The sequence below is a fragment of the Meriones unguiculatus genome, chromosome 10 (genome assembly GCF_030254825.1).
Source record: "Meriones unguiculatus strain TT.TT164.6M chromosome 10, Bangor_MerUng_6.1, whole genome shotgun sequence".
NCBI lineage: Eukaryota > Metazoa > Chordata > Mammalia > Rodentia > Muridae > Meriones > Meriones unguiculatus.
Window position 1 is genome coordinate 22,858,513 of NC_083358.1, and position 23,047 is coordinate 22,881,559.

At 43.8% G+C, this 23,047-nt stretch overlaps 1 protein-coding gene across 1 annotated transcript; it reads right to left on the minus strand.

Moving 5' to 3' along the window:
- Positions 1 to 14,417: 14,417 nt before the first annotated feature.
- On the minus strand, positions 14,418 to 22,824 carry LOC110540323 (pyrethroid hydrolase Ces2e-like). Its single transcript, XM_060392122.1, has 13 exons — positions 22,650 to 22,824; positions 21,830 to 22,034; positions 20,019 to 20,157; positions 19,218 to 19,351; positions 18,878 to 19,136; positions 18,083 to 18,181; positions 17,668 to 17,808; positions 17,464 to 17,547; positions 17,097 to 17,241; positions 16,559 to 16,696; positions 16,128 to 16,197; positions 15,391 to 15,595; positions 14,418 to 14,636 (listed from the first exon to the last, which is right to left on the minus strand). The coding sequence occupies exons 1-12, from the start codon at positions 22,774 to 22,776 to the stop codon at positions 15,409 to 15,411; spliced, it is 1,728 nt and encodes a 575-aa protein (XP_060248105.1). The 5' UTR covers positions 22,777 to 22,824; the 3' UTR covers positions 14,418 to 14,636; positions 15,391 to 15,408.
- Positions 22,825 to 23,047: the final 223 nt, after the last annotated feature.

Genomic DNA, 23,047 nt, shown 5'->3' on the forward strand with positions numbered 1-23,047 from the left:
CATTAATGAAGCTTAAACCATGCATAAATCCAAAGACATTAATAGTGGGAGACTTCAACGCCCCACTCTCACCAAAGGACAGGTCCATGAAACAGAAACTAAACAGAGAAACAATGACATTAACAGATGTCAGGAATCACATGGACCTGACAGACATCAACAGAACTTTTTACCCAAACACAAAAGAATATATCTCCTCAGCACCTTATAGAACCTTCTCCAAAATAGTCCATAAAATTTGTCACAAAGCAAGCTTTAACAAATACAAGAAAATTGAAATAATTCCTGTATCCTATCAGACAACCATGTACCTCAACAACAATGGAAATAACAAAAAGCCTAAACATACATGGAGACCGAACAACTCTCTGCTCAATGACAGCTGGGAAAGAAATAAAGAGAGAAATTAAAGACTCCCTAGAATTCAATGAAAGTGAAGGCACAACATACCCAAAATTATGGGACACAATGAAAGCAGTGCTAACAGAAATGTTCATAACACCTCTAAAGAAATTTGAAACATCCCTTCATAAAGAAATTTGAAACATCCCTTATAAGCAACTTAAACGCACACCTGACATAACCAAGAGGAGCAGAAATAATCAAACTCAGGGCTGAAATCAATAAAGTAGAAATAAAAACAATTCAAAGCATCAATGAAACTAAGAGCTGGTTCTTTTAGAAAATCAACAAGATAGACAAACCCTTAGCCAAACTAACTAAAAGACAGACAGAGACTATCCAAATCAAGAAAATTTCTGAATGAAAAGGAGGAAATGACAACAGAAGATGAAGAAATCTAAAGAATCATTAGGTCTTACTTCAAAAGCCTATATACCACAGAATTTGAAAATCTAACCGAAATGGGCATTTTCTTGATAGATTCCACTTACCAAAACTGAATAAAGATCAGGTAAATAAAGTAAATAATTCTATATTCTATAAGGAAATAGAAGCAGTCATCAAAAGTCTCCCATCCAAAAAAAGCCCAGGGACAGATGGTTTCAGCACAGAATTCTTTCTACCAGACCTTCAAAGAAGAGCTAATACCAATAGTCTCCACACTATTCCACAAAATAGAAACAGAAGGAACATTACCCAACTCAACTATGAGTCCACGGTCACCTTGATACCTAAACCTCACAAAGACCCAACAAAAAAGAGAATTTCAGACCAATTTCTGTTATAAAAATTGATACACAAGGACTCAATAAAATACTCGCAAACCAAATCTAAGAACACCACAATATTGTCTACTATGACCAAGTAGGTTTCATGGAACACATACAGAGGCTATATAAAAATCCATCAATGTAATCCACCAGATAAAGAAATTGAAAGAAAAAAAAAAACATGATCATCTCCTTAGATGTCAAAAAAAGCATTTGATAAAATCCAACACTCATTCAAGTTTAAAGTCTTGGAGAGATCAGGGATACAAGGCACATAACTAAACATTGTAAAGACAATATACAACAAGCCTATAGCCAACATCAAACTGAACAGAGAGAAACAAATCAATTCCACTGAAATCAGGAAAAAGGCAAGATTGCCACTCTCTTTGTATCTCTTCAACATAGTACCTGAAGTCTGGCTAGAGCAATAAGATAACTACAGGAGATCAAGGGGATACAAACCAGAAATGAAGAAGTCAAAGTATCACTATTTGCAGATGATATGATAGTATACACGGATGACCCCAAATATTCTACCAGGCAACTCCTACAGCTGAAAAGCACCTTCACCAAAGTAGCTGGATACAAAGTTAACTAAAAAAAAAAAAAAATCAGTAGCTGTCCTGTATACAAAAGACAAACAGGCTGAGAAAGGAATTAGGGAAACAACACCTTTCACAAAACCATAAAGCATCTTGGTGACACTCTAACAAAGCAAGTCAAAGACTTGTATGAAAAAAAACTTCAAGTCTCCGAAGAAAGAAATCGAAGAAGATATTAGAAGATGGAAAGAGCTCCCATGCTCATGGATCAGTCGGATTAACATAGTACAAGTGGCCATCCCTCCAAAAGCAATCTACAACTTCAACGCAATTCCCATCAAAATGCCAACACAATTCTTTACAGACCTTGAAAGAAAAATTCTCAGCTTCATATGAAAAAACAAAATCCCCAGAATAACTAAAACAATACTGTACAATAAAAGATCTTCTGGAGGTACATCCATCCCTAATCTCAAGTTGTATTATAAAGCAACAGTAATAATAACCCCATGGTAGTGTCATAGAAATAGTCTGGTGGATCAATGGAATCAAATTAAAGACCCCCCCAAAAAAAAACCCTACACAACTATGAACATTTGATTTTTGACAAAGAAGCCAAAAGCATACAATGGAAAAAGGACAACATCTTCAACAAATGGTGCTGGTCTAACTGGATGGTCACATGTAGAAAAATGCAAATAGACCCATATCTATCATCCTGCACAAAATTGAAGTCTAAGTGGATCAAATACTTCAACATAAATAAATAGACACATTAAATCTATTAGAAGAAAAAGTGGGGAAGAGATTGAACTCATTGGCACAGGAGAGAATTTTCTTAAATAGAACACCAACAGCAACAGGCTCTAAGACCAACAATTAATAAATGGGCCCTCAGGAAACTTAAAAGCTTCTGTAAAGTAAAAGACACTGTCAACAAAACACAATGACAGCCTACAGATTGGGAAAGGATCTTCAAGAACCCTACATATTTACACCAACCCTATAGAGGGTAATGTCCAGAATATATAAAGAACTCAAGATATTAGACACCAATAAACCAAGTAATCTAATTTAAAAGATGGGATACAGATCTGAATAGAATTCTCAACCAAGGAATATTGAATGGCAGAGAAACATTTAAAAAAAATGCTCGACATCCTTAGTTACCAGGGAAATGCAAATCAAAACAACTCTCAGATTCCATTTCACACTTGTCAGAATGGCTAAGATCAAAAACTCAAGTGATAACACGTGCTGGAGAGGATGTGGAGAAAGGGGAACCCTCCTCCATTGCTGGTGGGAGTTTAAACTTGTACAACCTCTTTGGAAATAAATCTGGCACTTTCTCAGAAAGCTGGGAATAGCACTACCTCAAGATTCAACTATACCACTCCTTTGTACATACCCAAAAGATGCCTCACTGTTCAACAAGGACATTTGCTCAACTATGTTCATAGAAGCTTTATTTGTAATAACCAGAATCTGGAAACCACCTCAACAGAGGGATGGATACAGAAATTGTTGCACATTTACACAATGGAATACTACTCAGCTATTAACACACAAGGAAATCATGAAATTTGCAGGCAAATGGATGGAACTAGAAAAGATCATCCTGAGCAAAGTAACCCAGAAACAGAAAGACACACAAGGTGTACACTCACTTATGAGAACATATTAGCCATATGAGAGAGCCATACTAAAATCTGCAGACCTAGAGAAGTTAAACAACAAGGAGGACCCTAGAGATATGCTTAAATCTCATTCAGAATGGTAAACAGGATAGACCCCAGAAGTGGTGGAAGAGAGGGAACAGGATGGGATTCTTCTATTGAGGTTCCTCTGAAAGGCTCCGCCCAACAAAGGATCGATGCATGTGCTGAAACTCACAGACTTGGGCAGAGTGCACAGAGTCTTATGGAAGAAACATGGATAGAAGGACAGGGAGAGTACAGGAGCTTCACAAGGAGTCCCTTTCAGTGGACTAAGGGAACGGGATAGGAGGGAAAAGGAGGAAGGATAGGATTGGGAAGAGGTGAAGGAGGGGACTTCAGCTAGGATATATATTGAATAAATTGTAAAAAAATAAAAAATTAAAAAGTGCAAAAAAGTTCCTGTATTTGCACATGATATGATAATGTGTACAAGTGACATGAAAAACTCCATAGAAAACTACAGCTGATAAGCACTTTCAGCAAAGGAGCTGGATACAAAAGTGACTCACATAAATCAGTTGTCTTCCTACATACAAAGGACAAGAAAGCAGGAAAATAACTTTCACAATAGCCTCTAATCAGATAAAATATGTTGAGATAACTCTAACCCAACAAGTGAATGACTTGTATAAAAAAAACTTCAAGTCATTGAAGAAAGAAAGTGAAGAACATACTAGAAGGTGGAAACCAAATCACCCAAGATAAAAATGGAGTACAGAACTAAAGAGAATTCTCAACAGAAGAATCACTTATGGCCAAGAAGCCTCTAAAGAAATATTCAGTGTCCTTAGGCATCAGGGAAATGCAAATGAAAACAACTCTGAGATTCCCTCTTATACCTGTCAGAATGGATAAGATCAAAAATTCAGGTGACAGCACATGCTGGTGAGGATGTGGAGCAAGGGGAACACACCTCCATTGCTGGTTGGAGTACAAATTTGTACAACCCTTTTGAAATCAATCTGACTGTTTCTCAGATTGGAAAGAGTTCTACCCCAAGACTCAGCTATCTTGCTCCTGGGCAAAGAAGCTTCCCAAAGGAAGCTCCACCATTCAACGAAGACATTTGCTCAACTATGTTCATAGCAGCTTTATTTGTAATAGCAGAAACTGGAAACAACCAAAATGTCCCTCATCCAAAGAATGGAATACATTTCAGCTATTAAAGACAAGAACATCATGAAATTTGCAGGCAAATGGGTGCAACTAGAAAATATCCTATGTAAGGTAACCCAGACCCAGTAAGATATGCACGCTTATAGTATTTTAAAAATCTATGTAAGTTGGTCCTAATATCTCTGCCTCTCATCCAACTCTTATTCCTTCCAACCCCATACACTTGGTGGAGAGAAAGAACATTAGAAGGGCAAAGGGGGCATACGTTTCTTTAGAATTCCTTCCTGCTGAAAGGGGTCCTTGGTCAGGATACCCAGCAGTCCAGCAAACCAGCAAACTAGAGACTTTAAAACAAAAGCAGCAGCAAAGGCAGCAGCAGGACATCTCAACAGGGAGCGGGAGCAGCAGTGAGAACAGTAGCTGCAGGCCCTTTCAAGATTTCCCATTTATACCCTCTCAAGAGTTCCAAGAGTTAAACTCTCTGTAGTCGGCAGAAATCACACCCCATGGCAGAGCAAAAGACACATTATAGTGAGCTGTTGTGGACATCCTGAAGCAGATCTGTATCCCATACCTGGGATTAAAGCAAAAACATAGTAACATAACATAACTGTTTTTTTTTAATCAAAATTCTCATTGTGCATGGTATGTATGCACTTATAAGTGGATTTAGCCATAAAGTACAGGATAACCATGCTAAAATCCACAGACCCCAAAGAAGTTAAGTAACAAGAGAACCCAAGGGAAGATGCTTGACTATCACTCAGAAGGGAAAATGAAATAGACATCTGAAGTAGTTGGAGGGAGGGTACTGGGTGGATGAGAGGTGAGGAGGGATATGGGGCTGGGGATCAGGTATGGGGAGGGCTGGGAGACAGAACAGAAATCAGTGTTGTGGGCATCTTTGGAATGGACGTGGTTCCCTGGAGTCTATGGGGGTGACCCTAGCTGAGATTCTTTGCAGCAAGGGATTTGGAGCCTCAAGTTGCCATTTCCTGTAGCCAAGAAGGACTCCCAGTGAATGGAGGTGAACACCAACACACCCACAAATCTTTGACCCAAAATTTGTTCTATCTACAAGAAGTGCAGTGATAAAGATAGGGCAGGTAAACTCTATGTTATAAAGTAGCTTTTATATCAAATACAACAGGTGTCTGTGTCTTTATTTGATTGATAGTGGGTTATATAATACCGCCATAATAATTATATCCTAATAATAAACATTTATTTGGCCATACCCTTTAAATTTACCACAACAGCTGGGTATTACACAGAGCGTGAGAGACCTTGGAACACAACTCTAAATGGGATGTCTCTAAAATGCCTCCCATCAGAGATCAGGAAACCCTGCAGAAGAGAAGAAAGATTCACTGTAGGAGCCAGAGGAGATGGAAGACACCAAGAAAGCAAGGCCCTCTAAACTGACATGCTCAAAGCTCATGTGAACTCACAGAGACTGAAGCAGCCGGCCAGCACAAGGCCTGAACAGGTCTGCACCAGGACCTTAGTGTATAGATTATGGCTTCAAGTTTAGTGTTTTTATGGGATTCCTCAGAGTGTGATTGAGTTGGTCTCTGATTCTTGTTCCTTGTCTTGTTTTCTTTTTTTTCACTGGTTTGTTCTAATCAACTTTGATGTGATAGTTTAAAATTTTTATCTTATATTTTACTTTGCTATATTTTAATATTCTCTCTCAGAAGCCTTTTCTTTGTTAATGAGAGACAGAAAGGGAGTGGATCCAAATGGGAGGGAAGATGGGGAGGATCTGGGAAGAGTAGAGGGAGGGGACATCCTAATCAGAGTATAGTAAGTGAGAAAAGAATCTATTTTAAATAAAAGAGGAAATAAATTTAAAAAAGAAGGAACAAAGCTGTTAAAGAGTGGAAATGGATCCTCCATAAATAAATTGCATACAGGAAAAATACACAGAATCATTTGCACATGGACACCACTACTACACACCCATACAGAAAAAGGCATAAAATCACTGACAGGCTCACATGTAGCTGGAAGGGATTAAGATGGTAGAGTCATTCTGAAAGAGGGTAGACATTACCTTCAAACGTGAAACACACCCTTGTGTGTTAATTCAGTAAGTCTACTCTCCGGTTTCTAGCCCAGTAATGTGAAAGTATATCACAGAAACTCATGCTTGAAATGTTCATAACTGATTAGGAGTAGATTTAAAACGAAACATCCCTCAGACATCCATTGCTGGGAACAAGCTGTGCTCTGGCCTGACCCATTTACTCTATAGTATACAGAGCAGTGCTTTTCTACTCCCAGGGGGAGTAGGAAATCCTTCATCCCATGTCCAGACTCTCAGGGAATCTCTCTGTCCTACAGATTCCCCAGGGGAAGCTTTCATACCTGTTCCTCTGGTGCTGGCCCTTAACCTATGGGTTGTCACAGTGACTGTGCAGGATGCTCATCACTGCTGCCCTCCTGAGGGACTTGCAGCACATGACAGCGGACTCTGGCCTCTTGCTTACTATACACACACTGAACTTTGTCCACAGACCTCTCCTCTGTCAGAGAGTTCACTCAGCACAATCTGATTCTGGGATCAGTTTGGATGAGCTTCTCACTATAGGTGCCAAGCTCTAGCCCAGGAGTCTGACACAGGCATTTTATTCTGATCCTTAGCTGCAGAAAAATGCATGGGAGATGTCACTCACCACAGGCAAAGAACTGCTGTGTAGCTGAGATGGAGGAAACACTTCAGCATGGTCCAGAGCTCAGAGCACATTCTCACCCCAGTGCCTGAACCCATCTGGGTCCAGAACTTGCCTGGCTGGATGTGAGGTCCCATCCCTCACACCACTCCATGGTTCAGGGGCCTCAGGAGGTGGAAAGTGCAGTGGTCCTACAGGTGCCCAGGAAGGTGTGGACATTAGCTTTGGTGTTTTTCACATGGGTGAGGCTGCCTTGGACCTGGCCTGTAAGATGGGGCTGGCTGCATCCTTACTGTGGGTGGAGCGGTGGCAGCAGTGTCCTCAGCTGCCACAAGGTTGAGGGAGTTCCCACGCCACTTTTACCAGGGCACACAGGAAGAGAAGCCACAGCCTCCCAGTTCAGCTGTGGGGCATAGAGTGGAAGCTTCCCTATCCCTCAGGCCCAGGGACCTTTCATGTTTCCCTTTTGAAGGAAGCCAGAGCGTTTCTCTGGCCAGAGAAGTCACACACTCAGTGCCGGCCTGCTGTCTCTGCCTTCCATGTGGCCAGGACACAGACCCCTGCCAGAGCTCGCAGCTTAGGATCATTTCATTATGAGCTCTGGGTTAGACAGGGATTCCCAGGTTAACAGCAGTGATAGCGTACACACATGGTATAAAAGAGGATTCCCTGGAATGTCCTTGTATCATAGGAGCTGGGCACGCTTAACAATGACTACATGTAGCCCAGAGACCTTAAGAACCCCACTCTGTAGAGTTCCCCAAATCTCAATGCTTTAGCAGTTCTAATCTGGTGCCAGAAGGACTGGGAGATTCCTAGAGGGTGCCTGGGCTTCATCCTTCATTGAAGGCAGCAGCAACAACAGAGATGGACATACTGAAACAGCTAGGTTTCTTGAAACATTGCCTTTTTTATCTTCTTGCATGTAGGACACAGTCAAAAGTTGTGACATACTACTAAGGAGGAGGCTCTCCTCCCCTCAGGTATTTCCTGGAATTTCTACCTCCCCAAGCCCACCAGAGGCGAGTCTCTTAGTTGATACTAGATCGTACCAAGTTGACAACCAAGATTAAACATCACAACAGCTCACAGGGACTAAGAGATGAGAGTAGTACAACTTCATTGGTCAGTACAGATGTGAGGAAACATGAGAGGTTCACATAGAAATTTGACATCCCTCCACAGTGTGGGCATCAGTCCCCAGAAGAGCTGCCTTATTTGAGAAGATCTGGCCCTTGCAGAAGAGGAAAGGAGGAGAAGATGAGATGAAGAAGGAAAGAGGGGACATTGGGTGTAGAAAGACTCTGGAATCCTTTGGATTCTGTCTCCTCAGACTGTTGGGACCACAGGCTGACCCGCTTTGTGCTCAGAACAAAATCTGACATAGCATGCTGCAGCTGCATGCTGCTGACCTTAGCCTCCCAGCTCCAGGATGTTCTAGGGTGGGGTCTGAGCCCAGACCTCCATCCAGCAGCTTTCAGAGCATGAGCCATATTTGTTGGATGTCCAATGACAGGCATTGTGCATTGTGCCAAACAAGGACCAACTTGCTATTCTTTTCTTGGGAATTCCTATAGCTATAAACACCTCATAGAGTAAGACACTGGTCATTTTGAATTCTCCTGAGCCCAAGACTTATTTCTGATTTTGTTCAGGATAATGGATAGAGCATACTAGGAGTAGTTGTACAGAGGTAGGTGCAAGGAGTTCCTGTTAGTGTTCACTCTGTGTGTGGCAGAGCCATCTGGAGTGTTTGTCCCTTCTTTGAAAGGCATGTGTCTATAAACAAAATAATAACCTTTTACCTACCTGCCAGGTCATTGGGACATAATCAGTGATAGGTAGAGAAAAGGCTCCTGTCTGAGTGTGCCCTGGTCTTGTAAAAGAGGTTGCCACCGGGGAAGACTTATGCATGTTGATGAGGTTACCAACTAAGGGGAGGGGGTGCTCGAATAGAATCCCTGGCAGGGAGGTTGAAAAATGTCCACACACAGAGGTCATGTCATGCAAAATTTGTCTAGACCACTCCCCTGTCCTCATGATGAGCAGGTCCTCCACAGTGAGGTCAACGATGACAGGAGGAGAACAAGGATCCTGGTCCTGACTACAGCATACAGTTGCCAGCTCATGCTCCATAAAAACCATTCCTAGGGTCAGGATTTAGCCCCACCCTAACCCCTGCATATGTCCACCCCACACCTTCCAGGATAAAGGCCTACCACTTTCTTATTCTGCCCTTACTAGTTCTAATCGAAGCTCTCCTGGACTCATTCTGACCTAAAATGATTTTCTTCCATCTGTAATAGAGCAGCTGTTTAAGAAAAATTCATTCCTTTCACATAGCCTCCGTGGAATAGTGACATGGCCTGTTAAATCAAGCCCCCAGACAGAAGAACTGCCTTGGGTTTCAGGCCATGCGAGTTTGTGCCGTGAACTTTAGGGCCATCACCCCAACACAATGATACCCTTTAAAACACCTCTAAATTAATGAATGTCCCTATAAAGGTCATTATGGTCAGCTGGAGTGGGGGCAGGAGGAGGAAAGCACAGGCTGGAGTAGAAGGAACTCAAATTATAACCCCACAACAGATATTTTTGAGCAGCGAAATGATACCCACTTAATCATATCCTTCCTCAAGACTCAATTTCAGCACCTGAAAAGTGAAGGTCATCATCCCTTTGATACCCAGCTGCTGTGGAATGAGAAAGACTCAATGCTGCAGCCACATAGGACAATCTGAAGATGAAAAGATGCTCACTGTCACTGTTGCCCTTTACATACAATGGCTTGGAATCCTTGAGATAGTTGGGCTGATGTCAGACTCATAGAAGTAGACTGGGACATGGGGACTGTAGGGTAAGGACACACTGTGATTGGTGGCCTATCTCCTGGAGCTGTCCAGCCTTGGGCTTGGTAACAGGAGACCTTGATCCAAGCTGACAGAATCTAGACAGCCCGATTAAACCATAGCCTTTAACATCTGAAGAAGACAGAAACCTAGAGGCTCTGAGGGTCAGGGCGCTAATTTAATCTCCTCACTGCCTCCTTTTCCCTCTGACACAGTGAAGTCATTTAAGGGAATAGCATCGTCTGACACTGACCCTCTCTCATAAGAGACCTGACTCCATGGTCAGGGAAATAACAGGTGGAGAGGTCAACAGGAGTCCAGACTGGGAAGATTCTAACACCAGTGTGGGCTTTCAAGTTGTAAGAGGGCAATAAGAGACTCTTACAGAGCCTTAGTTTCCTTAACTGGACAATGAGCCCTGTCACCCAAGTACTCATCTGGGTTTCTATCCAGCTCATGAAAAGAAAACTCACATTTGCTGATCCAGTAGGGGAATCTGAAGACAAAGGCCTTCTCACCATCATATTTGGCCTGTACACGTTGTTGTCTGATGTTTCTGAAGAGCCTGGGGTGGTGTGGGAACTCACAGCAGTAGACAGAGGCATGAGAGCCCAGAGTGTGCATGCATGGGGACATAGTGACCTCTCACCTGGACCTGCCCTGCCTTGTCTCTGCATAAGAATATCTTGGCCTAAAGTTGTCAGAAATCACATGGAATCAGAATAAGGCTAGTCAAGTTCAGAGCAGGACAAAGCAGCTTTGGGAGGGGAGATAGGGTATGAAATGGAACAAGACCAAGGGAGCCAGAATCATCCTACCCAGAAATACAGCCCAGGCTTTAGTTTTGCACATTTCTCTCTGAGCAGGGTATCTGAGAGGCCCTGTCCATTAGAGCAGAACTCACGGAATCTTACTGTCTGTGCTGCTGTGCTCTCCAGAACAGCCTTCAGAGTCCCTCCAGTTCTTTCCTTTATGGTGTGAGCAAAGTCTAAGATCAGGGAGGCCAGAAAGAGTCTTCAATATGTGGTGTGTTGAACCCAGACTAATGAATCTCTGAGCTCTCACTATCTATCACATGAGTTCTCAGGTCCCAAGAAGCTTAGATGCACATCTCACCATGGGCATGGTGCAGGCTTCCTCACTGATGTTGACACCAGGGATGCTCAGGACCAGGTGAAAACCATCAGAGGCCAAGAGCTCCTGGAGTACATGGGTAGAAAATCCTCATCTACCATACCAGAGGTGATAGTGAAAATTTGAGAAGCATTCAAAATCAGTGTTGAAGGTGAAAGGAGAACTTACTTTCATGCTCACAGATTACTTTAGTTTACCTAATTCATTCCATTAAAATAGTTAATTAATAAATATGATTAGACATATAATAATAATAAATATAATTACCTATTCCCCAGCTCTGTATCCTCCCTCCTATGGCTTTCATGTATCCTTTCTCAAATTATTTTTGTTGGGTATACCTATAAATGAAAAAGGAATGAATCCTGCCTGATGAGTCTGTTCAGTGTTACCTGCTGTATAACCCAGAATAGCTTGCAATTGAAAAACCTCTTACCCCTCTCTCTACCTTCCCCAGAGTTCTATGATTATAGGTTTGTGCCATCAAACCCAGATTAAACTTCTCTTTTTAAGTAATCCTGGGCATTAGTGTAATACTCTGCCACCTGGATGTCCTGGCAGATGAGACATGTCTAAGTGGATTCAAAATTTTGGGAAACAATTCTCTGTCTTCTTTCAGTTGGGTTCTGAACCCAGAATCTGAGCAGAGAGTGTTTAGAACAGCAGCCATGAGTAAGATGGGCAGATGATGACAGCAGGCAAGAGACAAAGTAAATGTGTCCTTCTTAGGCAAGGTCAGATCAGGAAGTCTCACAAGAAGCCTTCAGTGTTCCCACTTCAGTGACTCGAGATGGAGATGAGAGACATCAATGTCTGTGCACATATCCCGTGCTCAGAACTTCCTAGGTCACCCTCTGATTAGGGCCCGCAGACTACATGGCCAGGAAGGTGTAGCATCTCAGATCTGCAGTTGAGACAGGGTGTCTGCATGCCTCAAGATCAAGAATCTTGCCCAGGATTCTTATCTGGACAATAGCAACATTTTTTCCCAAACACCTTTACTTGCAAATGTTCATTGCAATGAGCCATTGGTCTGGTTTGATGCCTCTGGCTTCTGCTACACCATCAATACTAGATTTTCTCTGGGACTACTCTTGGATAGCCTGTTGTTGCTCTGAGTCATGGAGATCTTGCTACTTTAGTTCTGTGGCCCCTTCACCTGCTCCAGCAGCTCATAGATGGGGTAGATGTTGAGGTGGGCCAACTTAAAACCCTGGATTTGGGCCTGGGTGGTAGCTGAGTCGGTCAGCACACCAGCTCTCCTGTGCCTAAGCTGTTGGGACCAGATCTTCTACTTTGCCCAGGCAATGTGCTGCACCAGATCTCCCATGCCCACTAGGGCTAGCTCTTCCATGCTGCACAGGTGAGGGGCAGGGCCATCTCTACTGAGTGTTGTAGCTAGTAATAAGCAGCAGTCAGCTCAGTTCAGCCTTTGAACATCCATATGGGCCCTAGCAGCATCCCAGACCAGAAATGTCCACAGGGTCTTTGGTGATTACATGGGTCAGTGACATTGTCAGACTCCTGCTGCAGCAGAACTACAGACCCAGACATAGCCCTCAGCACCATCACAGCCATCCCAGAGAACCCTGCCAGGACATATCACAAAGTACAGACAGGGAGCCCTGTCCTAGCCTAACCTGAATTCCTGAAGGATCAGTTTCAGACAGTGCCACCTGAGGACTAGCTTTGGCTCCTTTTTGTCAACTCCTCATATTCTATGGCATCTACAGTCCAGCACAATGGACCTCCCTCCTTAGTTTCAGTCTGTGATTTTCTACCAGCATGGCGCAGCTCTTGAATCTCCATCCTACCCCAGTCCTTAAGGTGTGCTGTAGATTTATTGGGGGAGTGAAGTCTACCAAAGCGTCTTCTTAATCAGCACTGTAAAAGCCATGGAGCCAATGGCATGTTCACACATGCATGCCCACAGGGGAGATGCAAATTGGTATAGTCATTCATAAAGACAGGTTGGCAGTCTCTTCAGAAGTTCAACACAACACGTGTGCTGGGACTCAGCAATCCTACTACTGTTGATATAGCCTACTTGAACTACCAAGTGTCTCTTCATGCCTTTTCCTGTCTACATCTGGTCTTGTCCTGTCTCTGTTGTATCTGTTATCAGATCAACTCAAACCTGCACTCTACAGTGAGGATATTAAGATTGGGCCCACTAGAGCATCATTATCTGCCCAGAACACACAGGAATGTTTTCATAATCCTGGTTCTCATAAAAATAGACCAAATTTAGCTGAAAGTAGTATGTAGGTTTCCACATTTCTTTATTTTGAGACAGTGTACTGATATGCAGTCAAGCTGGCCTAGGGCTCTAACACTCTTGCTTTGGCCTTTGGATGCTGGCATGAGAGGTGTGCTCACCAGACTTCTTAAACAAATCCTTACAGGTAACTCTAAGCATAATATTGTGTACCCCCACACAATAATTTTAGATTCCTTTGCATGATATTATAAGCAAGGGGCTGCAGCATTTGTGACAAGCCTATGCTTGCTTAACTTAGAAGACTATGCCAATATGTCTTCCAAAATGACTGCATCATTTCTTACTCTGCCTGACCATGTGTGCAGTGCCAGTTGCTTTATTTCCTAACCTGTACTGGGGATTACAGGTATTCAGATGTTTGCTTTGGATGGTCCTGTGCTTAAGTAGGAGGATGATGTGACCCAACCCTGGGCTATACATTGAGAACCTATGTCAAAAAGCATGAGCTCTTCCTACCAGAGAAGACTTGTAAAATAAACTGACACAGACATGCAGCTGTTGAGAGGATAAAGGAGCTGAGGGTGTACATGGAATGTGACTATTCTAAGCATCCACCCCATCTGTGCCCTTGTGACCAGGCAACACAGAAGTCTTGATTTTCAGGCAATGATCATGGCGCCATTATGGCTGGTATTCAGTCCATTGAATGAAACACAATGGCTTTGCCCTTGGTGAACAATGAGAACAAGCTCATCAGAGGTAGAGGAATGTAGAGGTCCAAGGATCAAAAGAACACAGGGCACACCCTTTGAATGACTGAGAAAATGCTTTGGGGGAAACAAAAGGCATCTGTGAAGACAATGTGACACCATTGTAAACGACCTGAAATACAGCAGACTTTGCAATTCTGGACTTGAAATCCTTAAGGGCAAAAATGCACAAGAATGAAAGTTAGTCACATGGAACATGATGAAAAGATGCGTGTGATCAAGAAATCATGTTGCTTTATTAGGATTTGTGAAAGGCAAGAAGTCTTTGCCACATATTTAGAAACCATCAGGGTACCAGGACAGATATCTCTTCTGCTATACAGGCCCGGGCATTCTTTTCTCTCCCATATCATCTCTAGGACACACATGTAGCCAACGTTCTTCACAGATGTGGTATATTCACATAAGTGTAGACTTCACAGAGTCTGCAGAATCCCTGGGCATAAAAACAAATTCATTGTTAGAGAAAGCCCACGTGGGCCTGCTGGTCCACCCCAACTCCTGGCCTTGCTTGAGGTGTCTATTGACATAGCAAGTTCAGTTTCTCACAAAAATAGACAATTTTAATTTGGAAGGAAAAAAGATGAGATTTCCTCTATAGTCATGATCTGTATAGAGTTTTGCAGAGGCTGGCATGCTCTGTGGCTGACGTCAGATAGGTCTAAGAGCTGTGCTCTAGAAGCCTGTGTGGATCAAGTTCACCTGCTCACCCTGTTATTTCCCACTCCATAACTTTATATACATTTCTGCTCTTTGTAAGTTACCCAGCTGATGATTATTTCTGTTCCTGAGATGTGGGCATTGCTATGTTAATCAAGCTGATATAGAACTACTAGGTTCCTGCAATGTTCCTGTCTCTATTTCTACATAGTCAGGGTCACAGATCTTTACCACCAGACCTGCTGGTAGTTTGTGATCTATTTGGAAGAGCATCCTGATCTTGTGGAGACTATGGAACCCTGGGGCTCTCATATTCACATTCCATATTGTTACAAGAGCTTTTACTGAGTGGAGCTAACAAAAGATTGGCAGCATTTTGTGAGGGAGTGACATGAAGAGGGTTTGTCATATAAAGTGGTGAAAAGGTAACTGTATAGGTTAGGAATCGTTATAGGGCAACATCAAAAAGCTTTCCAGAAACAAAACCAAAAACATATGCTTTCCAAACCTCAGGCATGAAGCTCACTTGCCTTTCTTCACATATGGCACTATAGCTCTTTGTGCCTCTCCTGAGCCTGCTTTAGCTCCTGGATCTTCTGGGGCAGAGTCTTGGTCCAGAACTTCAACCTTCTGGCCTTCAGGGCTCGGCCCACAGCAGGCTGGATGTCCAGCTGCAGGTACTGCTCCTCATGGTCCAACATGGGCCAGTAGGGTAGACCCTCGCTGTTGGGGTTCCTGTGGACATGCCACCCAGCAGGGAAGGTGAGGTCACTTGATCCTAATTTGGCTCACAACAGTGAACAAACTAGGCCAGGGTTTTAAGACTGATGGGGCTTATGTTTGCATATAGGAATACAAGTGTGACCAACTAGTTTCAGTTCCATGTGGGACACAGCTATGGCCTGTTTTCTGCCTTCTTCTCAAAGGCAAAAACTAAAGAGTGTTACCACAATACTGTGACCCACACACCAGGTCACTGCAAGATGAAGAGTAACAAACATATATAAGGTATCTGAATGTGCCATGTGTGTGTGTGTATGTGTGTGTGTGTGTGTGCGTGTGTGTGTGTGTGTGTATGTACAAGTGCACCTGTGCTTGTGTAGTGACTGGCTGTGTGGTAAACTGCTTGCCAAAGTGTGCTCTAGGGTAGGAAAGACTCTATCATTTGAAAAAATACCATACAGGCTGAGGAGCCCACCCCACACAAAGAGAGCGACCGGGACAGCGACCCACCCTTGCAGAAGCTGAGGGAGGGGCATCCTCTCACCCGTGTCGTGCAAAGTTGGCCCAGTACTTCATTATCTTTCTGCTGAGTAGCTCCTCCTCATTGGTGTTAGCTGAAGAAAGAATGCAGCTGACCGTTTGTGCTTCACACTCACCATGCCAGCTATCATTCAAGAGTGAACTATTGGTTGGGTTCCCTCCTTCCCTCACCCACAATCCAGGATCTAAGTCTCTAATTGGATTCAGCCAGGTTCATCTTTGCCCTTTTGCTTTCTTATTACCAATAACACAAAGTAGATTAAGAAAGGTTGAGATTAGAACCTAATGTAGGTTTTGAGATGTGAGATAGTGCATACTGGGTTCTGTCTTTCTTCAAGGAATTTGTTCCTTCAACTGGATTAAGAACTTAGCCATCCAGAGTTTTTTCCCCATAATGGACCCCAATTCAGCCCAAAGAAATCAATGAAGACTCACGTTTTATGCCGGAGACTAGGTAGCCAAAGACAAATGAAACTTCATCACCATGGTCAGCCTTTACGTGGGGTGGCCTGAAGTGTTTGAGGAAGCTGGGCCGATGCTGGAACTCATAGAAGTAGACAGGAGCATGGGAACCTGGGGTGAGGACATGTGGAGACATGGTGGAGCTTCACCCAGAACTGTCCCTTCACACATTTGGTGACAAGATATCTTGGTCTCAAGTTTCTGAAATCACAACAGTTTAGAGTGTAGCTCCAGTGTGGAGCGTTGGCTGTGGGAAAGCCCACTGTTAAATAATGACTCTTCCCACTTCCTGGGAGTAGTTAGGGCAAGTCACAATCATTCAGCTGAATCCTCAGATAAGATATCACTCTATGACATTCACCATAATGATTTACTATATAAAGTCTCTTGGTCATTTGGAAACAGATATCAGATATCTGATCCAGACACAGGTCAAGCCAGGATACTACCTAGCTTAGCTGGGACCTAAGCTCTGAGTTTTCTCCCTCAACCTTGTTCCAGATGTACTCACGCTGAAAATGTGCTACTTGGAGTGCAGGGATCATGAACATGAAGTCCCCCATCATCTCTGTATACTGAATTTGGAGGGTCTGGGGATCCTCAGTGTCTCCCATGTACTCTTCCATGAGTAGATCACCACACTCAGGAGGCAGCATCTACCACATTGTGATGAGAAAGAATAAAATTAGGTAGTCATTAATATGGGTAGGCAACATTGTTATGATAAGGGAATGTATTTGAGGTCTGATATGTGGAGAAAGCTCTTATTAACTTTAGATAGTCAAGCATGACACCACACACACACACATCTGGGGATGCTACCTGTGAACATTAGATAGGCACCCTTACAGTTCTGACCGTACCCCCAAGATTCTCACCATCTCTTTGGCTGCTATGTTCTTCAGAAAAGCTGGCAGGGTCTCTCTGGTTATTTCCTTTATTTTCTGAGCAGAGCCCATTACCTGCGGGTGTAGAGACTGGTTTTAAGTGTGGCACAACATAAATATGCAATGAATCTCTGAGTTCCCATTGCCCAGCATACGAGTCTCTAGGCTCCCAGAAGAATAGAAAAGAAGCCACACCAGAGGGATAATATAGCCAAACTCGTCATTGGTGGCACCAATGATGCTGGGGACAGGGTGAAAGTCATCAGAGGCCAACAGCTCCTGAGGATGCTTGGGTAGGAACTCCCCATCCACCACAGCAGGGATGATCTTGAAGACCTGAGGGGCATTCAAAGTCAGTACTGAAGGTTAATCATTTGTGTTTTCTGATTCCCACTGAATGTCTCCACCCTTTTCCACTTTTCAGTTTGCCTCAAGAAGCTTATTCTCCCACAACTCCCTCATCTCACCCCTGAGGAGACCTTATACTTAGATTAGCTTATGTTGGCATTGCTGCTAGCCATGGAGATTAGGCAATTTGTTCATAGAAATGAAGAATCCCTATAATACACCTTGCTATCTGCCACTTTCCAAGCCAAACAGTTCTGCCAACCTTGTTAATAGCCAGAATCTCTGCTTCACTCTTGCTTCTTAGGCAGTGCACCAGGCTCTCTGAGTTCACAGCTGCACAACCAGATAGATTGGCCACCGTCTGTAAAGAGAACAGGATGACACTGTCTTCCAGGCAGAGAAGTTTTTCCAGTCCCAAGCTGGGCCATTTACTCAAAATGGAATACCATGTCGTGTAATGTGTGTGAGCGGAAGCAAGTACAAAAAATGTTCCCATTTTGCTGTTGCTCAGTGGTGATAGTAACACCTCCCTTCCTCTTCTTGGCCCTCTCTCCCACCTTTTATGTAGTAAGAGAAATGGTCTCTTGTTCTACTGAAGCCTACACCAGTCTAGCTGGTTTGTAACTCTCTAAAGATTTTTTTTTGCCCCTACCTCCCTTCTCTCCAAAGGAACACTTGGATTAAAGACAAGGAACACCACACTTAGCCATACGTGTGTTCTGGGAAATTGAACTCAGATCCTCACACCATCACAGCAAGCTCTCTTGCCTCTTTAACTATTCCCCAAACTCATACACATTTGTTTTTGTCAGTGATTGAAGGTTCAGCAGAACAAAACAAAACCAACTAACCAACCGAACAAGCAATCAAACAAATAAAAAAAATCCCTTGCATCTATTCCTTGAATAAAGCACTGCACAGTGGGGTGCAGTAAGTCTTTAAGAAAGCACTGAAGGGAAGTTACCTCCCATGGTCCTCATTTTCCCTTCTGAATATAGTACCAGAGTAGTGGAGAGTGAGTTGCTAAGGTCAGGGTTGGAGGGTAGAGTATACTCACATTGTAAACCACCTCAGAGGAGCTGGAGATGAGACCAGGGAGCACAGCCACTCCACTCTCCATGATGGCACCATGGAACAGTCCTTGGGACATGGGAGACACAACATGTGAAGACACACTTATGCCACCTGCTGACTCGCCAAAAATAGTGACCCTGTCAGGGTTGCCTCCAAAGTGGGCGATGTTCTTCTGGACCCAGCGTAGGGCAGCCACTTGGTCCAGGTATCCCCAGTTGCCTCTGGCATGCTGGTCTCCAGTGCTGAAAAGTTGTAAAGTCATGAATCATACGATTGTCTAGAATCTGCCCAGCACACATTTCCTTGCCCAGCTCTCACCTCACCTGAAGAATCCCAGGACTCCCAGGCGGTACTGGATAGTGACCACCACCACATCCTCAATGGCTGCCAGCATGGATCCATCATACATGGAGGCCATGCCTACAACAAGACCACCACCATGGATCCACACCATCACCTGGGGAAGTCAAGAGAGAATCCAAGAAGCTTCCAACCAGCATATGCTCAAGTGGAGCTGCCTGCCAGAATACGACTGCTTTATGTAGTCGTATTTTCCTGTGTGTGTTTACAGCTAAACACACACACAGGACTCCTCAGCATCTTAGACCCAGGCCACAGAGGAGGGACCACAGTACCATCAGCATATTTCCAAGCCCCACTGCCTCACTAAGAATGTTTGTTTCCATTTAAGTCCAGAGTAATGTCATTATTATTCTCAGAGAGAAGTGTAGCGAGGGTTGTGTCCATAAGCATTTTTTCCTGACTATGAATCAAAGGGATCACCAACTCTCTTTGGTATAATCAATATCCCAAAGCTGTAAATTCAGCTTCTCTTGGTGTTCAGCCCTTGGATACCTGACTGGGTCTCTAGGGCTCAAGATTGTTGAGAAAATCCCAAGTTAGTGCATAGAACACAAACTCTGCCCTCTCAAATTTCCATTGCTCAGTGTCCCACACCCCGGGTCCAGGTGCCAACCATGGCTGAGAAGGCCTTCTTAGACCCACTAGGGAAAGGCTTCTGGCCAGGGTCTACACTGCAGCAGAACTCAGTTGTTCTTGTACTTTCTAATCTTCCTGGAAAGACCTGTCCACTCCCACCCAGGTGACCATGACCCAACTCTCACAGGCAAGTTTGAACCTTCATGGGCATGGGTTGGTGTGTAGACGTTGAGATACAGGCAGTCCTCAGACATAGAGACGGGAGGCATGCTCAGTTTCATCATATTGAGAACCTCTGAATCCATCATATCATTTTGTAGACACCTGGTGACATTAGCAGACAGTTAATACAACAGATGTCTGGTGGTCAAAACCAGGTTTTAGTTCAGATTTTCTCTAAGTCACTTTTAGCAAATTCCCTCCAAGATGTCCTGATAATGCTTGATTCCTCTCTACAGCCATTTCCTGCCAAAGTAAAGGCTACAGGCTCAGATAAAGCTAGAGTAGATTCACATTTCCAGAGCTGACTGCACTTGGGTGAGGTCATATGTTTTATTCTTTCTGAATCTGGGCTCTAGAAATATCTAGGAGGCTCTATGAGAATAATTTCCTGCATGTAGTGACAGGCACCCATTTTCATTTTATTTTTTGATGTCTGTTGAGATGGTTATGTAGAAGGACTTTTAGCGTCGGTATAGAAAAATTCCCTTTCAATAAAAAGCTAATGGCCTGTTAGCTGAAACAGGAAATAAGGAGGTGGTAGATAGAGACAGACACATGGGGGAGGGTTAGAAAGAGAGAGAGAGAGAGAGAGAGAGAGAGAGAGAGAGAGAGAGATGCTGGGAGAAGTCAGACACAGGAGATTTGGATTGGGATTCTAAAGAAGATGGTCATTTGGCAGAGGTAACCAGCCACTTGACAGAACTAAGAATAGAATTACTGGGATATTACTTATGAGCAGGTCAGCCTAGCAATATTGGCCTAGGCTTTTGGAAATGTATTTAAGCCTCAGAGTTGTTATTTTGGGATCTGTGGTATAGAAGAAAACATGACTGTGGTATAGAAGAAAACTACATGGGTAGTTTCGATTTTTACATTAAAACAGCGACGGAACAAAGAGAATATAGTCCCACTGAAGGATTATCTAGATCATGGTAGCCTATGGGGATTTTCTTGACTCTCTTAGTTGAGGTGGTAATATTCCTGACCATGAGGGCCACCCTTTCCTAGGAAGGGGTTTCTGAATTGAATGAGCAGAGAATGCAAACTGACCTTTAGGAGGTAGGTTGCATTCTTTCATGTCTTATCCCAGATAAAGATGTGACATGATTCATTCTTTTAAGATTTCCCTTGTAATGAATGTTAACATGGAACTGTGACACATAATAAAATGTTACTGTCTTAAACTGCTTTTATCACAACTCCAAGAACAAAATACAGATACATGGATACTGTGCTGCTATGCCTACACAGGCACTATGGGACTCAGTGGACAAAAATGTCCCAAAGACTAGTGGGATTTCCTTCACTCTATGTCCAGAAACTCTGGGTACCTCCACATTTCATGTAATCTGCAGAGGAAGGTTATATGTTTATTTTAACATTGGCGCTTAGCTCTGTAGGTTGTCTCAGTGAATGCAGAGAATGGAATTATAAGGACAAATGACTGCTGCCCGCCTTACATAGTACATGACTCTTGACTCTGGGCTCTTACTGGTTAATGGGTTTATACTGGCCCTTGTCCATAGACCTATCCCATGGTGGCAGAGATCACTTGGCACAATCTGAATCTGAGAACTGTTTATATCTAATTTTCACTGCCGAACTAAGAGATTACTCCCTATAGGAACTGATCTTTGACCCAGGAACCTGGAGAACAAGTGCTGCTACAAGACTACACATCACAGACAGGAAACTTCCCTGGGGTTGAAATGAAGGAAGTATTTCATTTTGGCCCAGAGCTCAGAGTTGAATATCTTCTGGGTCCTAAACTTACATGGCTGGGTATGAGGTCCCATCTCTCACACCACTCCATGGTTCAGGGGCCTCAGGAGGTGCAAAGCGCAGGAGTCCTACAGGTGGCTTGGCAAAGGGAATTCCCAGGAAGGTGTGGACAGCAATGTCAGTATCTCTCACATGGACAAGGCTGCCTTGAACCTGGCCTGTGTGTGTGTTCCTGATGGGGCTGGCTGAGTCCTGGCCTGTGGGTGGAGAAATTACATGAGGTTAGTTTGGTCCAGGCAGCAGCCACTACACTGATGTTTTCCACCTCATTTTCACTAGGGTTCACAGGGAAGGGAATCTGGGGTATGGAGGTTCAGGTGTGGGATGTGGGAGTAGGAGTTTCTTCATCTCCCCAAAGCCAGGGACATTGCTCAGAGTCCTTTTGAATGGCAGTAGAGCATAACTGTGGGTAACAAGGAGACATAACTCAGAGCCACTCGGCAGCATGGCTGTGTTATTTTTCACCAGCACACAAAGGACTGTAGCAGGTGCCATCATACACAGAGGAGGGAAATGTCCCCTTTGCTCCCTTTCCCCTAACTGGCAGGTCCAGTGCTCTTCAGACCTTCTTACACCACAGTGGCTTTTTTGGATATGGGGTCTCCGTAGGCACCTCTGACCATCTGTGTGCTGCAGGGCTCACTCTGTGGGCTCTGGTGGTTGGTTGGGAGGCACACGATTCCCACCCATTTATCTGCCATCTTTACCAGCTCCTCCCTCTCTGGAGCCTCCCCCCCACAGGCTAAGCTGCTGACTCTTAGGAACTGGGCAGCTCTGACCCTGTTCCTCATGGCTCACTTAAGGAGTCTCACCTTCCACGTGCAGAGAGAGAAGCAGGACGCCACAGGCTACAGCATTCAGCCAGCCAGGAAGTCTGTACAGTGTCATGGTCAGCTCCTCTGTCTGAGTCCGTGTTGCTCCAGGATAGCTGTGTGTCATGGGCAGGAAACAAAATGTGTGGGCCTTGCCTAGGCAGGAATTTGGACCTAAAATCAAGTAGGCAGGAGACTCGGTAGGGTGGGGCAAAGTTCTTATTGCCAAAGAAGAGCTGGCCAGCAGACAAGGCAAAGCAATCTTTGTTCCTGTTCTTTGGCCTCCTAGACAGCCTTATCATGGCAGCGGAAGTACCTCTGCTATATTGTTCAACCTAAATTAGTTTAAACCATGATCATTGTCCTTCTATTGACTGGCCACATGTCAGTGTTGTTGA